Here is a 15,269-nt window from a genome sequence, read left to right as displayed (position 1 = left end):
GCTGAGGTGGGTACCAGGCTGAGCTTCTCGAGCCTCATACTTTCCCAATGACCTACTGAGGTGGTTACCAGGCTGAGCTTCTGGACCTTCATACTTTCCCCATGACCTGCTGAGGTGGGTACCAGGCTGAGCTTCTGGACCTTCATACTTTCCCCATGACCTGCTGAGGTGGGTGCTAGGCTGAGCTTCTGTAGTCTCATACTTTCCCCATGACCTGCTGAGGTGGGTGCTAGGCTGAGCTTCTGGAGTCGCATACTTTCCCCATGAACTGCTCCTATTGGAGAAAAATTGGTACAGGTTTGAGCAACTTGGTGCCACCTGAACTATCACCCACCGAGCTGAGGACAGTAATGACCAGGCTGGTGATGCCCTGTGCCATCTGGTCCATGATCTGCCGAGCCTGAAGTTCAAGAGCTTCTGAAGATTGATGACCCATTGAGGAGACTTTCTACAATGGTCCTGTATCTGTTTGCTGATGGTCGCCATGAGGCGGCTCCAGATGCTGCCAGCGATGGGATGTGGAAATACTTGTGCTGCCATAAACGAGATAATGCTCGCATATTCGCCTGTAAGTACGAGCTGTAGTAGTGCTATAGCCCCTCATCTTCTGGGGTCTTATACAGAACCAGTGCACTGGATGAGAAACGTGGTCCTCCAGGGGCAGTGATTGAGGACATGTTGGGGACCTCCTCCAGCTCCCTCCGATTACTTATCATTGAGGGTGCAGCCATGTAATGTGTGGCATTAGACAGGTGGGAGCTGGCGTATATCTGTTTCTGGTGCTCATTTAAAGGGGTATTCTCAGCTTAGAAAGGGATCAGTATTGGTCTGATTTCCGGGACCCCCATGATGGGCACTCCACTGATTTAAGTGTTGTATCCCCTACACTGAGTCTTCCTGCACAGCAGCGCCCCTCCTCGCCACCTGGCTGTGCAGGGAACTGCATCGGCAACCCATTTACCGAGGTGCAGTTACTCCAGACCACCCCTCTGTGCAGGTGATGATTTGCAGGGAAAATTCAGCAATGTGTCCCCTTCATTCAGATATAAAGTGATGCCATATCCCAGTGTTACTTTCACTTTTAGATAGGAATACCCCTTACAACATTGAGTTGCAGCTCATACAGGGGTACAGCTTGTTGCAATTTGTCTTGAGTTGTTAAAACTTTTTTGTGTGAGTTGGGTACCTGGCGTGCGCCTCTGGTCCGGTCGGGTACCTGGCGTGCGCCTCTGGTCCGGTCGGGTACCTGGCGTGCGCCTCTGGTCCGGTCGGGTACCTGGCGTGCGCCTCTGGTCCGGTCGGGTACCTGGCGTGCGCCTCTGGGCCGGTCGGGTACCTGGCGTGCGCCTCTGGGCCGGTCGGGTACCTGGCGTGCGCCTCTGGGCCGGTCGGGTACCTGGCGTGCGCCTCTGGGCCGGTCGGGTACCTGGCGTGCGCCTCTGGGCCGGTCGGGTACCTGGCGTGCGCCTCTGGGCCGGTCGGGTACCTGGCGTGCGCCTCTGGTCCTGTCGGGTACCTGGCGTGCGCCTCTGGTCCTGTCGGGTACCTGGCGTGCGCCTCTGGGCCGGTCGGGGCCCTGGTCTTTCTATGTATTCTCTGCTACTGTTGTTTTTGTGCCTTCTTGTTTTTTCAATATTTTCTATTTTAATTGTTGGTCCTGTTTCTTTCTCTCTAAGGTCCGACGTTGTCCCGGCAGAATTCTCATATACCCCAGCAAGTACAGAATGGGCCGTCACAGGAGGAGCTGGAGATTCAGCGGAGGTAACAAACCCTTTTTCACAAATGCGTTTACAATAGTTGTGGTGTTCTAATGAAGCAAAAAATTAAATATGTATCCTCTGATTTTCATATAGGCTCCTCTGCTGACCTATGAATCTCCATGGTTACAGACTACAAACAAACTTTTTGTAGTCTGACTTTTTCTGGTCTTACACTCTGCTGGAGAGGAAGCTGAGTAACACAAGACTGCAGGATCAGACTACGCAAGGTTCATATGTAGTCTGCAATCATGGATAAGCATGGATCTGCGTAGAAGCTGTAGACCTCAAATGGTGGGAGAATTTTAATCAAGACTGTTTTTAAGGGTTCCCACCCTTCCCTACACTCTTTCCCCACAAGCCCATCCTCAGGTTATGTCCAAAATGTCTTCTAGGGAAGCCTCACCAGACGTGGCCCACATTTGCTGATTCATTCATGGTAGCCACAGTTCAGTTGTACTTGTACTTCGATCTCACCGGTGGTCATTTTGGAGTTGACTTGAGATGTCATAGAGGACGTAGGACCAGTGAGTGATCTGGAGCCTCAATGTCGTATGTCTCTGCCATGAACTTTGTTTTTGAGGGAAAGAAATGGGGATGAGGGGGGTGATAAAGGATGGGTGACTGGGTAGAGCTGTGAAGGATTTCAAGGAGGGATGAATAGTTGCAGGATTGTTGGGAGGCTTAGTGGGTTGATAATGTATACGTGGGATGGGATTGTAAAAGGGAGGATTGGAGTTAGCGTGCGGAATTTAGCGTATAGCTGATTGGTAGGTTAGCGGGTAGTTGATTTATGAACGGTCAGGTGGGTAATTGAACAAATGGGTGGGTGGGCAGATAAGCATGTAGTGTTTGGATTGGTGAGTCTGTTAAGCAGTTACTGATTAGGTGGGCACATGGCTTGGTGAAGGGTATGATTGGTAGGTTGGTGAACAATTAATGGACGAGGGTTGGTTGGTGAACTGTGGATAGGTGAGGTGGGTTGCTGTGCAGTGGATGATCAAGGTGGGGGAGTTTCCGAGCAGTGTAAAGGGTACTTTACACACTGCGACATCGCTAGCGATGTGAAATTCTAGATCGCAAGTGCGATCTTTCGAGATCGCACATAGGTCATTTTACGCATGTGCGATCTCGAAAGATCATACTTGCGATCTAGAATTTCACATCGCTAACGAGATCGCTAGCGATGTCGCAGTGTGTAAAGTACCCTTTAGAGCAGACCTGGGCAAGGGGCGGCCCGCGGGCCACATCCAGCCCGCCTGCTCTCTGTGACCGGCCCGCCCGTCTTCAGCCGGTGCAGTGGAGCAGGGCTGCAGCATGCCGAGCAGGGAGAGATCCTGTGCAGGTCCGCACAGTCAGTGCAGGCAGCGGAACGCAGGAGTCTTTCCTCTGTTCCCTGCCGGCACTAATTGTCAGTGACACACGCGCGCGCTCTGACGTTGTCAGTACTGCGCTGCGTGTGTCATTTCAAAAGTTCCCGCCCGCCCTGCAGGAGAAGGAGCAGCACAGCAGACGGAATAATTCATCTTCCAGGACCTGCGATGATGTCACGCCCATGTGACTGTGTGGGAGGAGACACAGGAGGCCGGGCAGAAAGCAAGATACTGAATCCTGAAGGAGATGAAGACACATGATGACTGGTAATGAGAAAAGAGGGGACATGAGGGGGAGGGGGCTGCAGGGTGAGTGCATATGAGGGAAGATGGAGTTGCAGGGTGAGTGGCATATGAGGGCTGCAGACTGACAGAAGGATGTGAAGGGGTGCAGAGTGTTTGAGAGGGGTAAGTTGGGGTACAGGCAGGGTGAGATATGTGGGCATGGTGTGTGATATGGGGGTGTAGTGTGTGTGATATGGGGGTGCAGGCTGTATGGGGTGTAGTGTGTGTGATATGGGGGTGCAGGCTGTATGGGGTGTAGTGTGTGTGATCTGGGGGGTGCAGGTTGTATGGGGAGCAGGGTGTGTGAGATATGGGAGTGCAGGCTGTATGGGGAGCAGGGTGTGTGACATATGGGGGTGTAGTATATTACAGGTGTGCTATATGGAGGTGTATATAGTGGTGTAGTATATGGGGGTATAGTGATGTAGTATATTACAGGTGTGCTATATGGAGGTGTAGTATATTACAGGTGTACTATATGGAGGTGTAGTATATTACAGGTGTGCTATATAGTGGTGTAGTGATGTAGTATATTACAGGTGTGCTATATGGAGGTGTAGTATATTACAGGTGTGCTATATGGAGGTGTAGTATATTACAGGTGTGCTATATGGAGGTGTAGTATATTACAGGTGTACTATATGGAGGTGTAGTATATTACAGGTGTGCTATATAGTGGTGTAGTGATGTAGTATATTACAGGTGTACTATATGGAGGTGTAGTATATTACAGGTGTGCTATATAGTGGTGTAGTGATGTAGTATATTACAGGTGTACTATATGGAGGTGTAGTATATTACAGGTGTACTATATGGAGGCGTAGTATATTACAGGTGTGCTATATGGAGGTGTAGTATATTACAGGTGTACTATATGGAGGCGTAGTATATTACAGGTGTACTATATGGAGGTGTAGTATATTACAGGTGTACTATATGGAGGTGTAGTATATTACAGGTGTACTATATGGAGGCGTAGTATATTACAGGTGTGCTCTATGGAGGTGTAGTATATTACAGGTGTACTATATGGAGGCGTAGTATATTACAGGTGTGCTCTATAGAGGTGTAGTATATTACAGGTGTACTATATGGAGGCGTAGTATATTACAGGTGTGCTCTATGGAGGTGTAGTATATTACAGGTGTGCTATATAGTGGTGTAGTGATGTAGTATATTACAGGTGTACTATATGGAGGTGTAGTATATTACAGGTGTGCTATATAGTGGTGTAGTGATGTAGTATATTACAGGTGTACTATATGGAGGTGTAGTATATTACAGGTGTACTATATGGAGGTGTAGTATATTACAGGTGTACTATATGGAGGCGTAGTATATTACAGGTGTGCTATATGGAGGTGTAGTATATTACAGGTGTACTATATGGAGGCGTAGTATATTACAGGTGTACTATATGGAGGTGTAGTATATTACAGGTGTACTATATGGAGGTGTAGTATATTACAGGTGTACTATATGGAGGCGTAGTATATTACAGGTGTGCTCTATGGAGGTGTAGTATATTACAGGTGTGCTATATAGTGGTGTAGTGATGTAGTATATTACAGGTGTGCTATATAGTGGTGTAGTGATGTAGTATATTACAGGTGTACTATATGGAGGCGTAGTATATTGCAGGTGTGCTCTATAGAGGTGTAGTATATTACAGGTGTACTATATGGAGGCGTAGTATATTACAGGTGTGCTCTATGGAGGTGTAGTATATTACAGGTGTACTATATGGAGGTGTAGTATATTACAGGTGTACTATATGGAGGTGTAGTATATTACAGGTGTACTATATGGAGGCGTAGTATATTACAGGTGTGCTATATGGAGGTGTAGTATATTACAGGTGTACTATATGGAGGCGTAGTATATTACAGGTGTGCTCTATGGAGGTGTAGTATATTACAGGTGTACTATATGGAGGTGTAGTATATTACAGGTGTATATAGGGGTGTAGTGATGTAGTATATTACAGGTGTACTATATGGAGTTGTAGTATATTACAGGTGTGCTATATAGTGGTGTAGTGATGTAGTATATTACAGGTGTGCTATATGGAGGTGTACTATATTACAGGTGTAGTATATGGGGTGTAGTGATGTAGTATATTACAGGTGTAGTATATAGGGGTGTAATGATGTAGTATATCGGAGGTGTATTATATAGTGGTGTAGTATAATACAGGTGTATATGGGGGTGTAGTATATTACAGGTATATGGAGGGAGTGTAGTATAATACAGGTGTAGTATATAGGAGTGTAGTGGTGTAGTATATGGAGGGGGTGTAGTGATGTAGTATATTGGGTAGAACTGTGGTAATTATATTAGTCCGGCCCTCCTAAACCAATCCCAATTTCTCATGCGGCCCCATGGGAAAATTAATTGCCCACCCCTGCTTTAGAGTGAAGTGGTTGACTTGGCAAGCAGAGGATGGGCGAGGTGGCTGTGTGTTGGTTAACAGTAAATGGGTAAGGCAGCTGTGTTGGTGAGCAGCGGATGGGCAAGCCAGGTTAGTTGGCGAGCAGTGGATGGGCGGTGTTGGTGAATTGTTAAGTAGTGGATGGGAGAGGTGGCTGTGTTGGCGAACAGTGAGTGGGGGCGGAGTGAGTTGGCAAGCAGTGGAAGGGTATGGTGGGTGTATGGACGAGGTGGGTAGTTTGGTGAGCAGTTGATGAATGGGGGTGAGTTGGTGAGCACTGAAACGACGCAGTGGGTGGATGTCTTTTGTCAAGCAGTGGGTAGGTGAGGTGAATTGGCAAGCAGTGGAAGGGTATGGTGGGTGTTTGGAGGAGGTGGGTTGGATGGCGAGCAGTTGATGGATGGGTGTGGGTTGGCGAGCAGTGGATGGGTGGGATGGCTGTGTTGGCGAGCAGTGGATGGGCAGGGTGGCTGTGTTGGCGAGCAGTTGATGGGTGTGGTGGGTGTGTTGGTGATGAGTGGATGGGTGCAGTGGGTGTGTTGACGAGCAGTGGATGGGCGGGGTGGCTGTGTTGGCGAGCAGTGGATGGGCGGGGTGGGTGTGTTGGAGAGCAGTGGATGAGCGGGGTGGCTGTGTTGGCGAGCAGTGGATGGGTTGGATGGGTGGGGCGGCTGAGTTGGTGAGCAGTGGATGGGTTGGGTGGGTGGATAGGTTGGGTGGCTGTGTTGGCGAGCAGTGGATGGGTTGGGTGGCTGTGTTGGCGAGCAGTGGATGGATTGGGTGGGTGTGTTGGCGAGCAGTGGATGGGTTGGGTGGTGTGTTTTCGAGCAGTGGATGGGTGGGGTGGCTGTGTTGGTGAGCAGTGAATGGGTTAGGTGGCTGTGTTGGTGAGCAGTGAATGGGTTAGGTGGCTGTGTTGGCGAGCAGTGGATGGGTGGGGCGGCTGTGTTGGCGAGCAGTGGATGGGTTAGGTGGCTGTGTTGGTGAGCAGTGGATGGGTTGGGCGGCTGTGTTGGTGAGCAGTGGATGGGTGGGGCGGCTGTGTTGGCGAGCAGTGGATGGGTGGGGCGGCTGTGTTGGCGAGCAGTGGATGAGTGGGTGTGTTGGCGAGCAGTGGATGGGTGGGTGTGTTTGGCGAGCAGTGGATGGGTGGGTGTGTTTGGCGAGCAGTGGATGGGTGGGGCGGCTGTGTTGGTGAGCAGTGGATGGGTGGGGCGGCTGTGTTGGCGAGCAGTGGATGGGCGGGGCGGCTGTGTTGGCGAGCAGTGGATGGGTGGGGCGGCTGTGTTGGCGAGCAGTGGTTGGGTGGGTGTGTTGGCGAGCAGTGGATGGGTGGGGCGGCTGTGTTGGCGAGCAGTGGATGGGTTGGGCGGCTGTGTTTGGCGAGCACTGGATGGGTTGGGTGGGTGTGTTGGCGAGCAGTGGATGGGTGGGGTGGGTGTGTTGGCGAGCAGTGGATGGGTGGGGCGGCTGTGTTGGCGAGCAGTGGATGGGTGGGTGTGTTGGCGAGCAGTGGATGGGTGGGGCGGCTGTGTTGGCGAGCGGTGGATGGGTGGGGTGGGTGTGTTGGCGAGCAGTGGATGGGTGGGGCGGCTGTGTTGGTGAGCAGTGGATGGGTGGGGCGGCTGTGTTGGCGAGCAGTGGATGGGTGGGGCGGCTGTGTTGGCGAGCAGTGGTTGGGTGGGTGTGTTGGCGAGCAGTGGATGGGTGGGGCGGCTGTGTTGGCGAGCAGTGGATGGGTTGGGCGGCTGTGTTTGGCGAGCACTGGATGGGTTGGGTGGGTGTGTTGGCGAGCAGTGGATGGGTGGGGTGGGTGTGTTGGCGAGCAGTGGATGGGTGGGGCGGCTGTGTTGGCGAGCAGTGGATGGGTGGGTGTGTTGGCGAGCAGTGGATGGGTGGGGCGGCTGTGTTGGCGAGCGGTGGATGGGTGGGGTGGGTGTGTTGGCGAGCAGTGGATGGGTGGGGCGGCTGTGTTGGCGAGCAGTGGATGGGTTGGGCGGGTGTGTTGGCGAGCAGTGGATGGGTTGGCGAGCAGTGGATGGGTTGGGCGGCTGTGTTGGCGAGCAGTGGATGGGTTGGGTGGGTGTGTTGGCGAGCAGTGGATGGGTTGGGCGGCTGTGTTGGCGAGCAGTGGATGGGTTGGGTGGGTGTGTTGGCGAGCAGTGGATGGGTTGGGTGGCTGTGTTGGCGAGCAGTGGATGGGTTGGGTGGCTGTGTTGGCGAGCAGTGGATGGGTTAGGCGGCTGTGTTGGCGAGCAGTGGATGGGTTGGGCGGGTGTGTTGGCGAGCAGTGGATGGGTTGGGCGGGTGTCTTGGCGAGCAGTGGATGGGTTGGGCGGGTGTGTTGGCGAGCAGTGGATGGGTTGGGCGGGTGTGTTGGCGAGCAGTGGATGGGTTGGGTGGGTGTGTTGGTGAGCAGTGGATGGGTTGGGTGGGTGTGTTGGCGAGCAGTGGATGGGTTGGGTGGGTGTGTTGGCGAGCAGTGGATGGGTTGGGCGGGTGTGTTGGCGAGCAGTGGATGGGTTGGGCGGGTGTGTTGGCGAGCAGTGGATGGGTTGGGCGGGTGTCTTGGCGAGCAGTGGATGGGTTGGGCGGCTGTGTTGGCGAGCAGTGGATGGGTTAGGTGGGTGTGTTTGGCGAGCAGTGGATGGGTTGGGTGGCTGTGTTGGCGAGCAGTGGATGGGTTGGGTGGCTGTGTTGGCGAGCAGTGGATGGGTTGGGCGGCTGTGTTGGCGAGCAGTGGATGGGTTGGGTGGGTGTGTTTGGCGAGCAGTGGATGGGTTGGGTGGGGTGTGTTGGCGAGCAGTGGATGGGTTGGGCGGCTGTGTTGGCGAGCAGTGGATGGGTTGGGCGGGTGTGTTGGCGAGCAGTGGATGGGTTGGGCGGGTGTGTTGGCGAGCAGTGGATGGGTTGGGCGGCTGTGTTGGCGAGCAGTGGATGGGTTGGGCGGGTGTGTTGGCGAGCAGTGGATGGGTTGGGCGGGTGTCTTGGCGAGCAGTGGATGGGTTGGGCGGGTGTGTTGGCGAGCAGTGGATGGGTTGGGCGGCTGTGTTGGCGAGCAGTGGATGGGTTGGGCGGGTGTGTTGGCGAGCAGTGGATGGGTTGGGCGGGTGTGTTGGCGAGCAGTGGATGGGTTGGGCGGCTGTGTTGGCGAGCAGTGGATGGGTTGGGTGGCTGTGTTTGGCGAGCAGTGGATGGGTTGGGTGGGTGTGTTGGCGAGCAGTGGATGGGTTGGGTGGGTGTGTTGGCGAGCAGTGGATGGGTTGGGTGGGTGTGTTGGCGAGCAGTGGATGGGTTGGGCGGCTGTGTTGGCGAGCAGTGGATGGGTTGGGTGGGTGTGTTTGGCGAGCAGTGGATGGGTTGGGTGGGTGTGTTGGCGAGCAGTGGATGGGTTGGGCGGCTGTGTTGGCGAGCAGTGGATGGGTTGGGCGGGTGTGTTGGCGAGCAGTGGATGGGTTGGGTGGGTGTGTTGGCGAGCAGTGGATGGGTTGGGCGGCTGTGTTGGCGAGCAGTGGATGGGTTGGTCTTTAAGCAGGTAGTTGCTGATAACTGTGTGACTGTAGACTAATCAGACTACTTCTGACAGGTTTAGGAGCGCTCTGATGAATGACGTCTTTGTTGATGTTAGACCGGGACAATAATGTTTGGATTCGTTCATCGTTTTCCTCCGGTTTCCCCCTCATTATGGCATCCATAAACAAGGCGGCAGACCCCGTCCGTCAGCGGCGGCCCCACCACACATGTAGTCAGCAGATGGTCTGTAGATGAGGATATTTATGGGGCACATTCTGTAATGGGTTATTTATAGCTCCGAGTCTTCTCGGGCATCCCTCATTCCAAAAAATCTGCCGAGCAGTGTATTGTGTTCTTCTGATGTAATATCCAGGATTAGGGCCGGCGTCAGCCTTTGTCTCTCAGGGCATGCTGGGAGTTGTAGTCCCACCAGCTGGAGTTCTGCAGATCGCCGGTGTTGATCGTATTACTTCTTCCCCTGTGTAATGAATACATAGTGATCATGGCATGGGGTGACTCACCGCCGTGCCCTCCTCCGCTCCGGCCGTAAGCGACGCTTACACTATTTATAGCCGGGAAGTCACAGCGAAGGCGAAACGCGCTTATATAAAGGCGATGAGCCGCACGAGGCGAGAAGTACCGGGACTCGGGTCAGCATGAAGCCCTATGGATGTTATATTGTACTGCAAGGCGGGAATGGACCAAACGTGGATCGCTTTCTCCTGTAAGTACAGCGGGCCAAGTCCGGATACAGGCGATGGGGCTCCGCAGGGTCTATACATCAGGTCTGTCCCGACAAAACATGGAGGGTCCTTTCCTTCTGATTTGGAGCACATTCATAGGCGCCAGTCACTGTGGGTCGGGTTTATTCTTCTTAAATGTTGTATGTGGCTTTCATGTAAGATTTGTGCTGCCTTGGGTTGGTAGATTAACTTCGCACCTATAGATTTTGGCAATTTCTGCTCTGCCCATTGTTAAAGAATGAGGATTAGCCCTAGATGGCGGCATTATGAATAGTAAATCTAAAGGATAAAAAGTGCTACCACTCACTGTTAAGCCCCAATAAAGTGAATGAGCTGCAGTACCACACACAACCTATAGTCAGGGGTGGCACTGTTTCTGGAAGTAAGAAGTCAGGTTTTTCTAATCTTAAACAACCTCTTGGGGGGAAAACAAAGAAAATGTTGTTGCATAAACGCCCAGGCCGTTATTTTCTTATGATCTGAGTCGACATGCCCACAGTGGTGATGTCCCAACTAAATCACCAGACCGCTGCAGTCAATCACTGGTCATGGCAAGGTGAACGAGTACAAGATACTGCGGGCACATGATATAGACTTGACCCCATCAAAGCAGCCATGTCAACAAAGCATGCAGGGTAAGTACTGATGGTTTCGGTATTGTCCACACTACCCCTTTAAGGTGGCCAGGCTGATATCGGGAAAAAGGTGCTGTGGTTAAAGGGATTGTTCTGTCGGAAAAATCTCATTTCCTTTGCACCATTTTCTATATAAAAACAAAACTGCGTCTTACTCGCCCTCCCCAGGTCCTTTACAGAGTCTCAACCGCTGCTCCCGATGTTAGTGATTGGCTATAGTCAAATCATGTTGTCCGCGTGGCAGGCAGCCAATCGGTGAGCTCAGTGCCTCAGCCTGTGTAGATGTAATGCCTCACTCAGACCTGAAAGAAGCGCTGTAGATTTGACTCCAGCACTGCCGCCAATCACTGACACCGCGAACCGCGGTTGAGGCTTCGCACAGGACCTGGGGAGGGTAAGTAAAGCACAGTTTTGTTTTTGTTTTTTGCAACAAACTGTGACCAGGTACCGTGATTTTCTGTAAGGAGACAACCCCTTTAAGGAGTATACTGGAGGGGATGTTGCGTACCTATTTATCTCTTGGCCTTTCGTTCTCTGTGACAAAGCCTAACTGGTTTTCTTCTTAAATATTAATGTCCTCTGAGCGGAGCGTTTACCCGGTCACCATGGTTTCTTTTATCGTCCCCCCTTGTAACACCGCTTCTCTCTTACCGCTTCCAGGCAGCTGCAGGAGCAGCAACGACAGAAGGAACAGGAACGGGAACGGCTGGAGCGCGAGCGCATGGAGCGAGAGCGGCTGGAGAGGGAGAGATTGGAGAGGGAGAGATTGGAGAGGGAGAGACTGGAGAGGGAGCGCCTAGAGCGCGAGCGCCTGGAGCGTGAGCGTCTAGAGCAAGAGCAGCTGGAACGAGAACTCGAGCGGCAGGAGCGGGAGCGGCTGGAGAGAGAACGGCAGGAGCAACTAGAGCGCGAGCTGGAAGAACAAGAGAGGCTGGAGCAAGAGCGACAAGAGGCCACGTTACAGGAGCAGCTGGAGAAGGAGCACCAGAAGTGGGAGCGCGAGAGGAGGGCGTCCAACACCGGTAAGGAATACTCCACCCAGGTACTCGCCAACACTCACTCAGTCACACCAATAAGCTCTGCAGCAACAGAGACGTCACCCCGGTCCAACACAACCACGTCTGTCCCATCCAGGAGCCGTGCGCCTGCATGACTTGCTTTTGGGTTGGTTAATGCTGGCGGGAGGTTTGACCTCGAGCCGCCTCCAGTCCTAGCCTAGTGTCAAATTAGGAGGATGGCTCCCAGTTTAAGATACGCATTGTGCCAAAGTTAGTGTTAGTCCCGTCGATGAGGTAAATGCGAGTCCCCTCGAGAACGAGTCCCGTTGCACTCTGAAGGGCGAGGTGGGTGCTCTTGCGCCCCTCTCTACTCGGTTGGGGGTTGACGGGCGTCCAGTGGTCCGGTTGGGGGTTGACGGGCGTCCAGTGGTCCGGTTGGGGGTTGACGGGCGTCCAGTGGTCCTGTTGGGGGTTGACGGGCGTCCAGTGGTCCTGTTGGGGGTTGACGGGCGTCCAGTGGTCCTGTTGGGGGTTGACGGGCGTCCAGTGGTCCTGTTGGGGGTTGACGGGCGTCCAGTGGTCCTGTTGGGGGTTGACGGGCGTCCAGTGGTCCTGTTGGGGGTTGACGGGCGTCCAGTGGTCCTGTTGGGGGTTGACGGGCGTCCAGTGGTCCTGTTGGGGGTTGACGGGCGTCCAGTGGTCCTGTTGGGGGTTGACGGGCGTCCAGTGGTCCTGTTGGGGGTTGACGGGCGTCCAGTGGTCCTGTTGGGGGGTTGACGGGCGTCCAGTGGTGCCGTTGGGGGTTGACGGGCGTCCAGTGGTGCCGTTGGGGGTTGACGGGCGTCCAGTGGTGCCGTTGGGGGTTGACGGGCGTCCAGTGGTGCCGTTGGGGGTTGACGGGCGTCCAGTGGTGCCGTTGGGGGTTGACGGGCGTCCAGTGGTGCCGTTGGGGCTTGACGGGCGTCCAGTGGTGCCGTTGGGGCTTGACGGGCGTCCAGTGGTGCCGTTGGGGCTTGACGGGCGTCCAGTGGTGCCGTTGGGGCTTGACGGGCGTCCAGTGGTGCCGTTGGGGCTTGACGGGCGTCCAGTGGTGCCGTTGGGGCTTGACGGGCGTCCAGTGGTGCCGTTGGGGCTTGACGGGCGTCCACTGGTGCCGTTGGGGCTTGACGGGCGTCCACTGGTGCCGTTGGGGCTTGACGGGCGTCCACTGGTGCCGTTGGGGCTTGACGGGCGTCCACTGGTGCCGTTGGGGCTTGACGGGCGTCCACTGGTGCCGTTGGGGCTTGACGGGCGTCCACTGGTGCCGTTGGGGCTTGACGGGCGTCCAGTGGTGCCGTTGGGGCTTGACGGGCGTCCACTGGTGCCGTTGGGGCTTGACGGGCGTCCACTGGTGCCGTTGGGGGGTGACGGGGGCGTCCACTGGTGCCGTTGGGGGGGTGACGGGGGCGTCCACTGGTGCCGTTGGGGGGGGTGACGGGGGCGTCCACTGGTGCCGTTGGGGGGGTGACGGGGGCGTCCACTGGTGCCGTTGGGGGGGTGACGGGGGCGTCCACTGGTGCCGTTGGGGGGGTGACGGGGGCGTCCACTGGTGCCGTTGGGGGGGTGACGGGGGCGTCCACTGGTGCCGTTGGGGGGGTGACGGGGGCGTCCACTGGTGCCGTTGGGGGGGTGACGGGGGCGTCCACTGGTGCCGTTGGGGGGGTGACGGGGGGCGTCCACTGGTGCCGTTGGGGGGGTGACGGGGGCGTCCACTGGTGCCGTTGGGGGGGGTGACGGGGGCGTCCACTGGTGCCGTTGGGGGGGTGACGGGGGCGTCCACTGGTGCCGTTGGGGGGGTGACGGGGGCGTCCACTGGTGCCGTTGGGGGGTGACGGGCGTCCAGTGGTCCTGTTGGGGGTGATCTCTCTGTTGATGCAGTAACCTTTATCTAATCTTCTTATACTAACCGTAGAGCTCATTGATACTCTTCCTCTGAATGCCGGTTTGGTTGCTTCATTAGCTCCTTTTTTTTTCTCTCTCCTTTTTTTTGTCCTGTCTGTTGCTGCTTTTTTCCTCACACCATCCAGACTCATCTTATGACAATTCATTATATAACGCTCAGCCTCTCGATTACTCGACGTGTCAGCCTCACTCATCATCTCCCATCTCTTACGCTAAAGCCATTTCCATCCCAGCTTCCATATGTACAGACGCCACCGCAGACTATGTCATCGTCACCTCCCAGGCCATTAACTCCACGCCGCCGACGCCTCCCCTCCGTCACTCGGCGTCCCGTTTCGCCACATCCCTGGGGTCCGCCTTCCATCCCGTCCTCCCTCATTATGCAACGGTTCCTCGACCCATCAATAAAATCGCCAGACCTCCCTCACCGGTGAACCCTGCACCGCCGCCTCCTCCGCCTCCTGTTAAGCCCATCTCCTGGTCTGCTTCTAACTTTGCTCCTCTTCCTCCATCCCCTCCCGTCATGATCAGTAGTCCTCCTGGCAAGGCTACTGGCCCCCGAGCTGTGCACCTAGTGTCTGCGTCCCAGCTTGCCCTCCTGTCCAGCGCACCCAATGGTCATGCTGATACGTCTTCATATGAAATGTCATGCGCCCCTGCACCACCTCCTGCTCCACCGCTACCATTGTTTCCACCCTTCTCTCTGTCCTCATCTCCGTCTTCTCCATGCACTCCTCTTGTCTCCGCACCTTCATCCCAGCCTGGTGTTCTGCCTTCTCCTGCAGCTTCCCCTGCCTCTGTTGAGAACTCTTTAATCTCTGTGCTGGGAGACGCCTGTGCTTCTCAGCCAGACTTGACCACAACCTCTCAGCCGATTGACCCTGCGACCCATCCGGGTAAGGCTTTCTGTCACTGCAAATAACTGACTAACCTATGACATGCAATCATAAAAGCTTGTGAAAGTGGAAAGTGAGCGGCTAGGTCTTCCCATGGGGAGGGGGGGATGACGTTGTGTTGGTATCTGGTTATATTCTGTTTTTGTATTCTGCATTCAGCGCGTGAAATCCTAAAATCCCTTTGCCAAGTGTTAGGGCTGTCGTGCCACCATACTCCTATATAGTGTGTCCACCCATATCCTGTCCACCGCCATTAACTTGAGAACGGCGGCAGCTATAGGCATAGAAGTGGTGTCTAGGTATAGTAAAGTAGCCGTGCGCTACGCAATGAAACCACCTATAGCGCCACCTGGTGGAAAACAACGGAGTTAGCATTTTTATCTCGAAAACGGAACGAGATAGAGAAAAAAAGGGAATTACAAAGTTGTAGGGCATCATCAATTCAATACGAATCGACACCTTGCATACAGAAATGCTATGATTAGAACGTGTAAACCTCACGAGGCTGCGGACGTGAAGCGATACCTCACGGAGACCTTCCTACAAGTCATTGGGTATGGTGGCTGTGTGAAGTGGCCTCCGCTCACTTGACCTGACCCCATTGGACTTCTTTCTGTGAGGTCACATCAAACAGCAGGTGTATGCGACCCCTCCACCAACATTGCAGGACCTACGACGACGTATCACAGATGCTTGT

General features: G+C 54.4%; 1 protein-coding gene across 1 annotated transcript in view; it reads left to right on the top strand.

The window, feature by feature from the left end:
- The window catches only part of LOC142279160 (protein enabled homolog), a gene marked incomplete at its 3' end in the record, with an annotated part of 37,423 nt that extends 22,851 nt beyond the window's left edge, over positions 1–14,572 (top strand). Inside the window, exons 3-5 of the mRNA XM_075332670.1 lie at positions 1,677–1,761; positions 11,398–11,759; positions 13,802–14,572. Coding sequence (XP_075188785.1) covers positions 1,677–1,761; positions 11,398–11,759; positions 13,802–14,572 — 1,218 coding nt within the window. The remainder of the gene's footprint in view (positions 1–1,676; positions 1,762–11,397; positions 11,760–13,801) is intronic.
- Positions 14,573–15,269: the final 697 nt, after the last annotated feature.

The sequence above is a fragment of the Anomaloglossus baeobatrachus genome, unplaced genomic scaffold (genome assembly GCF_048569485.1).
Source record: "Anomaloglossus baeobatrachus isolate aAnoBae1 unplaced genomic scaffold, aAnoBae1.hap1 Scaffold_4266, whole genome shotgun sequence".
NCBI lineage: Eukaryota > Metazoa > Chordata > Amphibia > Anura > Aromobatidae > Anomaloglossus > Anomaloglossus baeobatrachus.
Note: the sequence above shows the minus strand (reverse complement) of the source record. Positions and strands in the feature narration are given on the sequence as shown.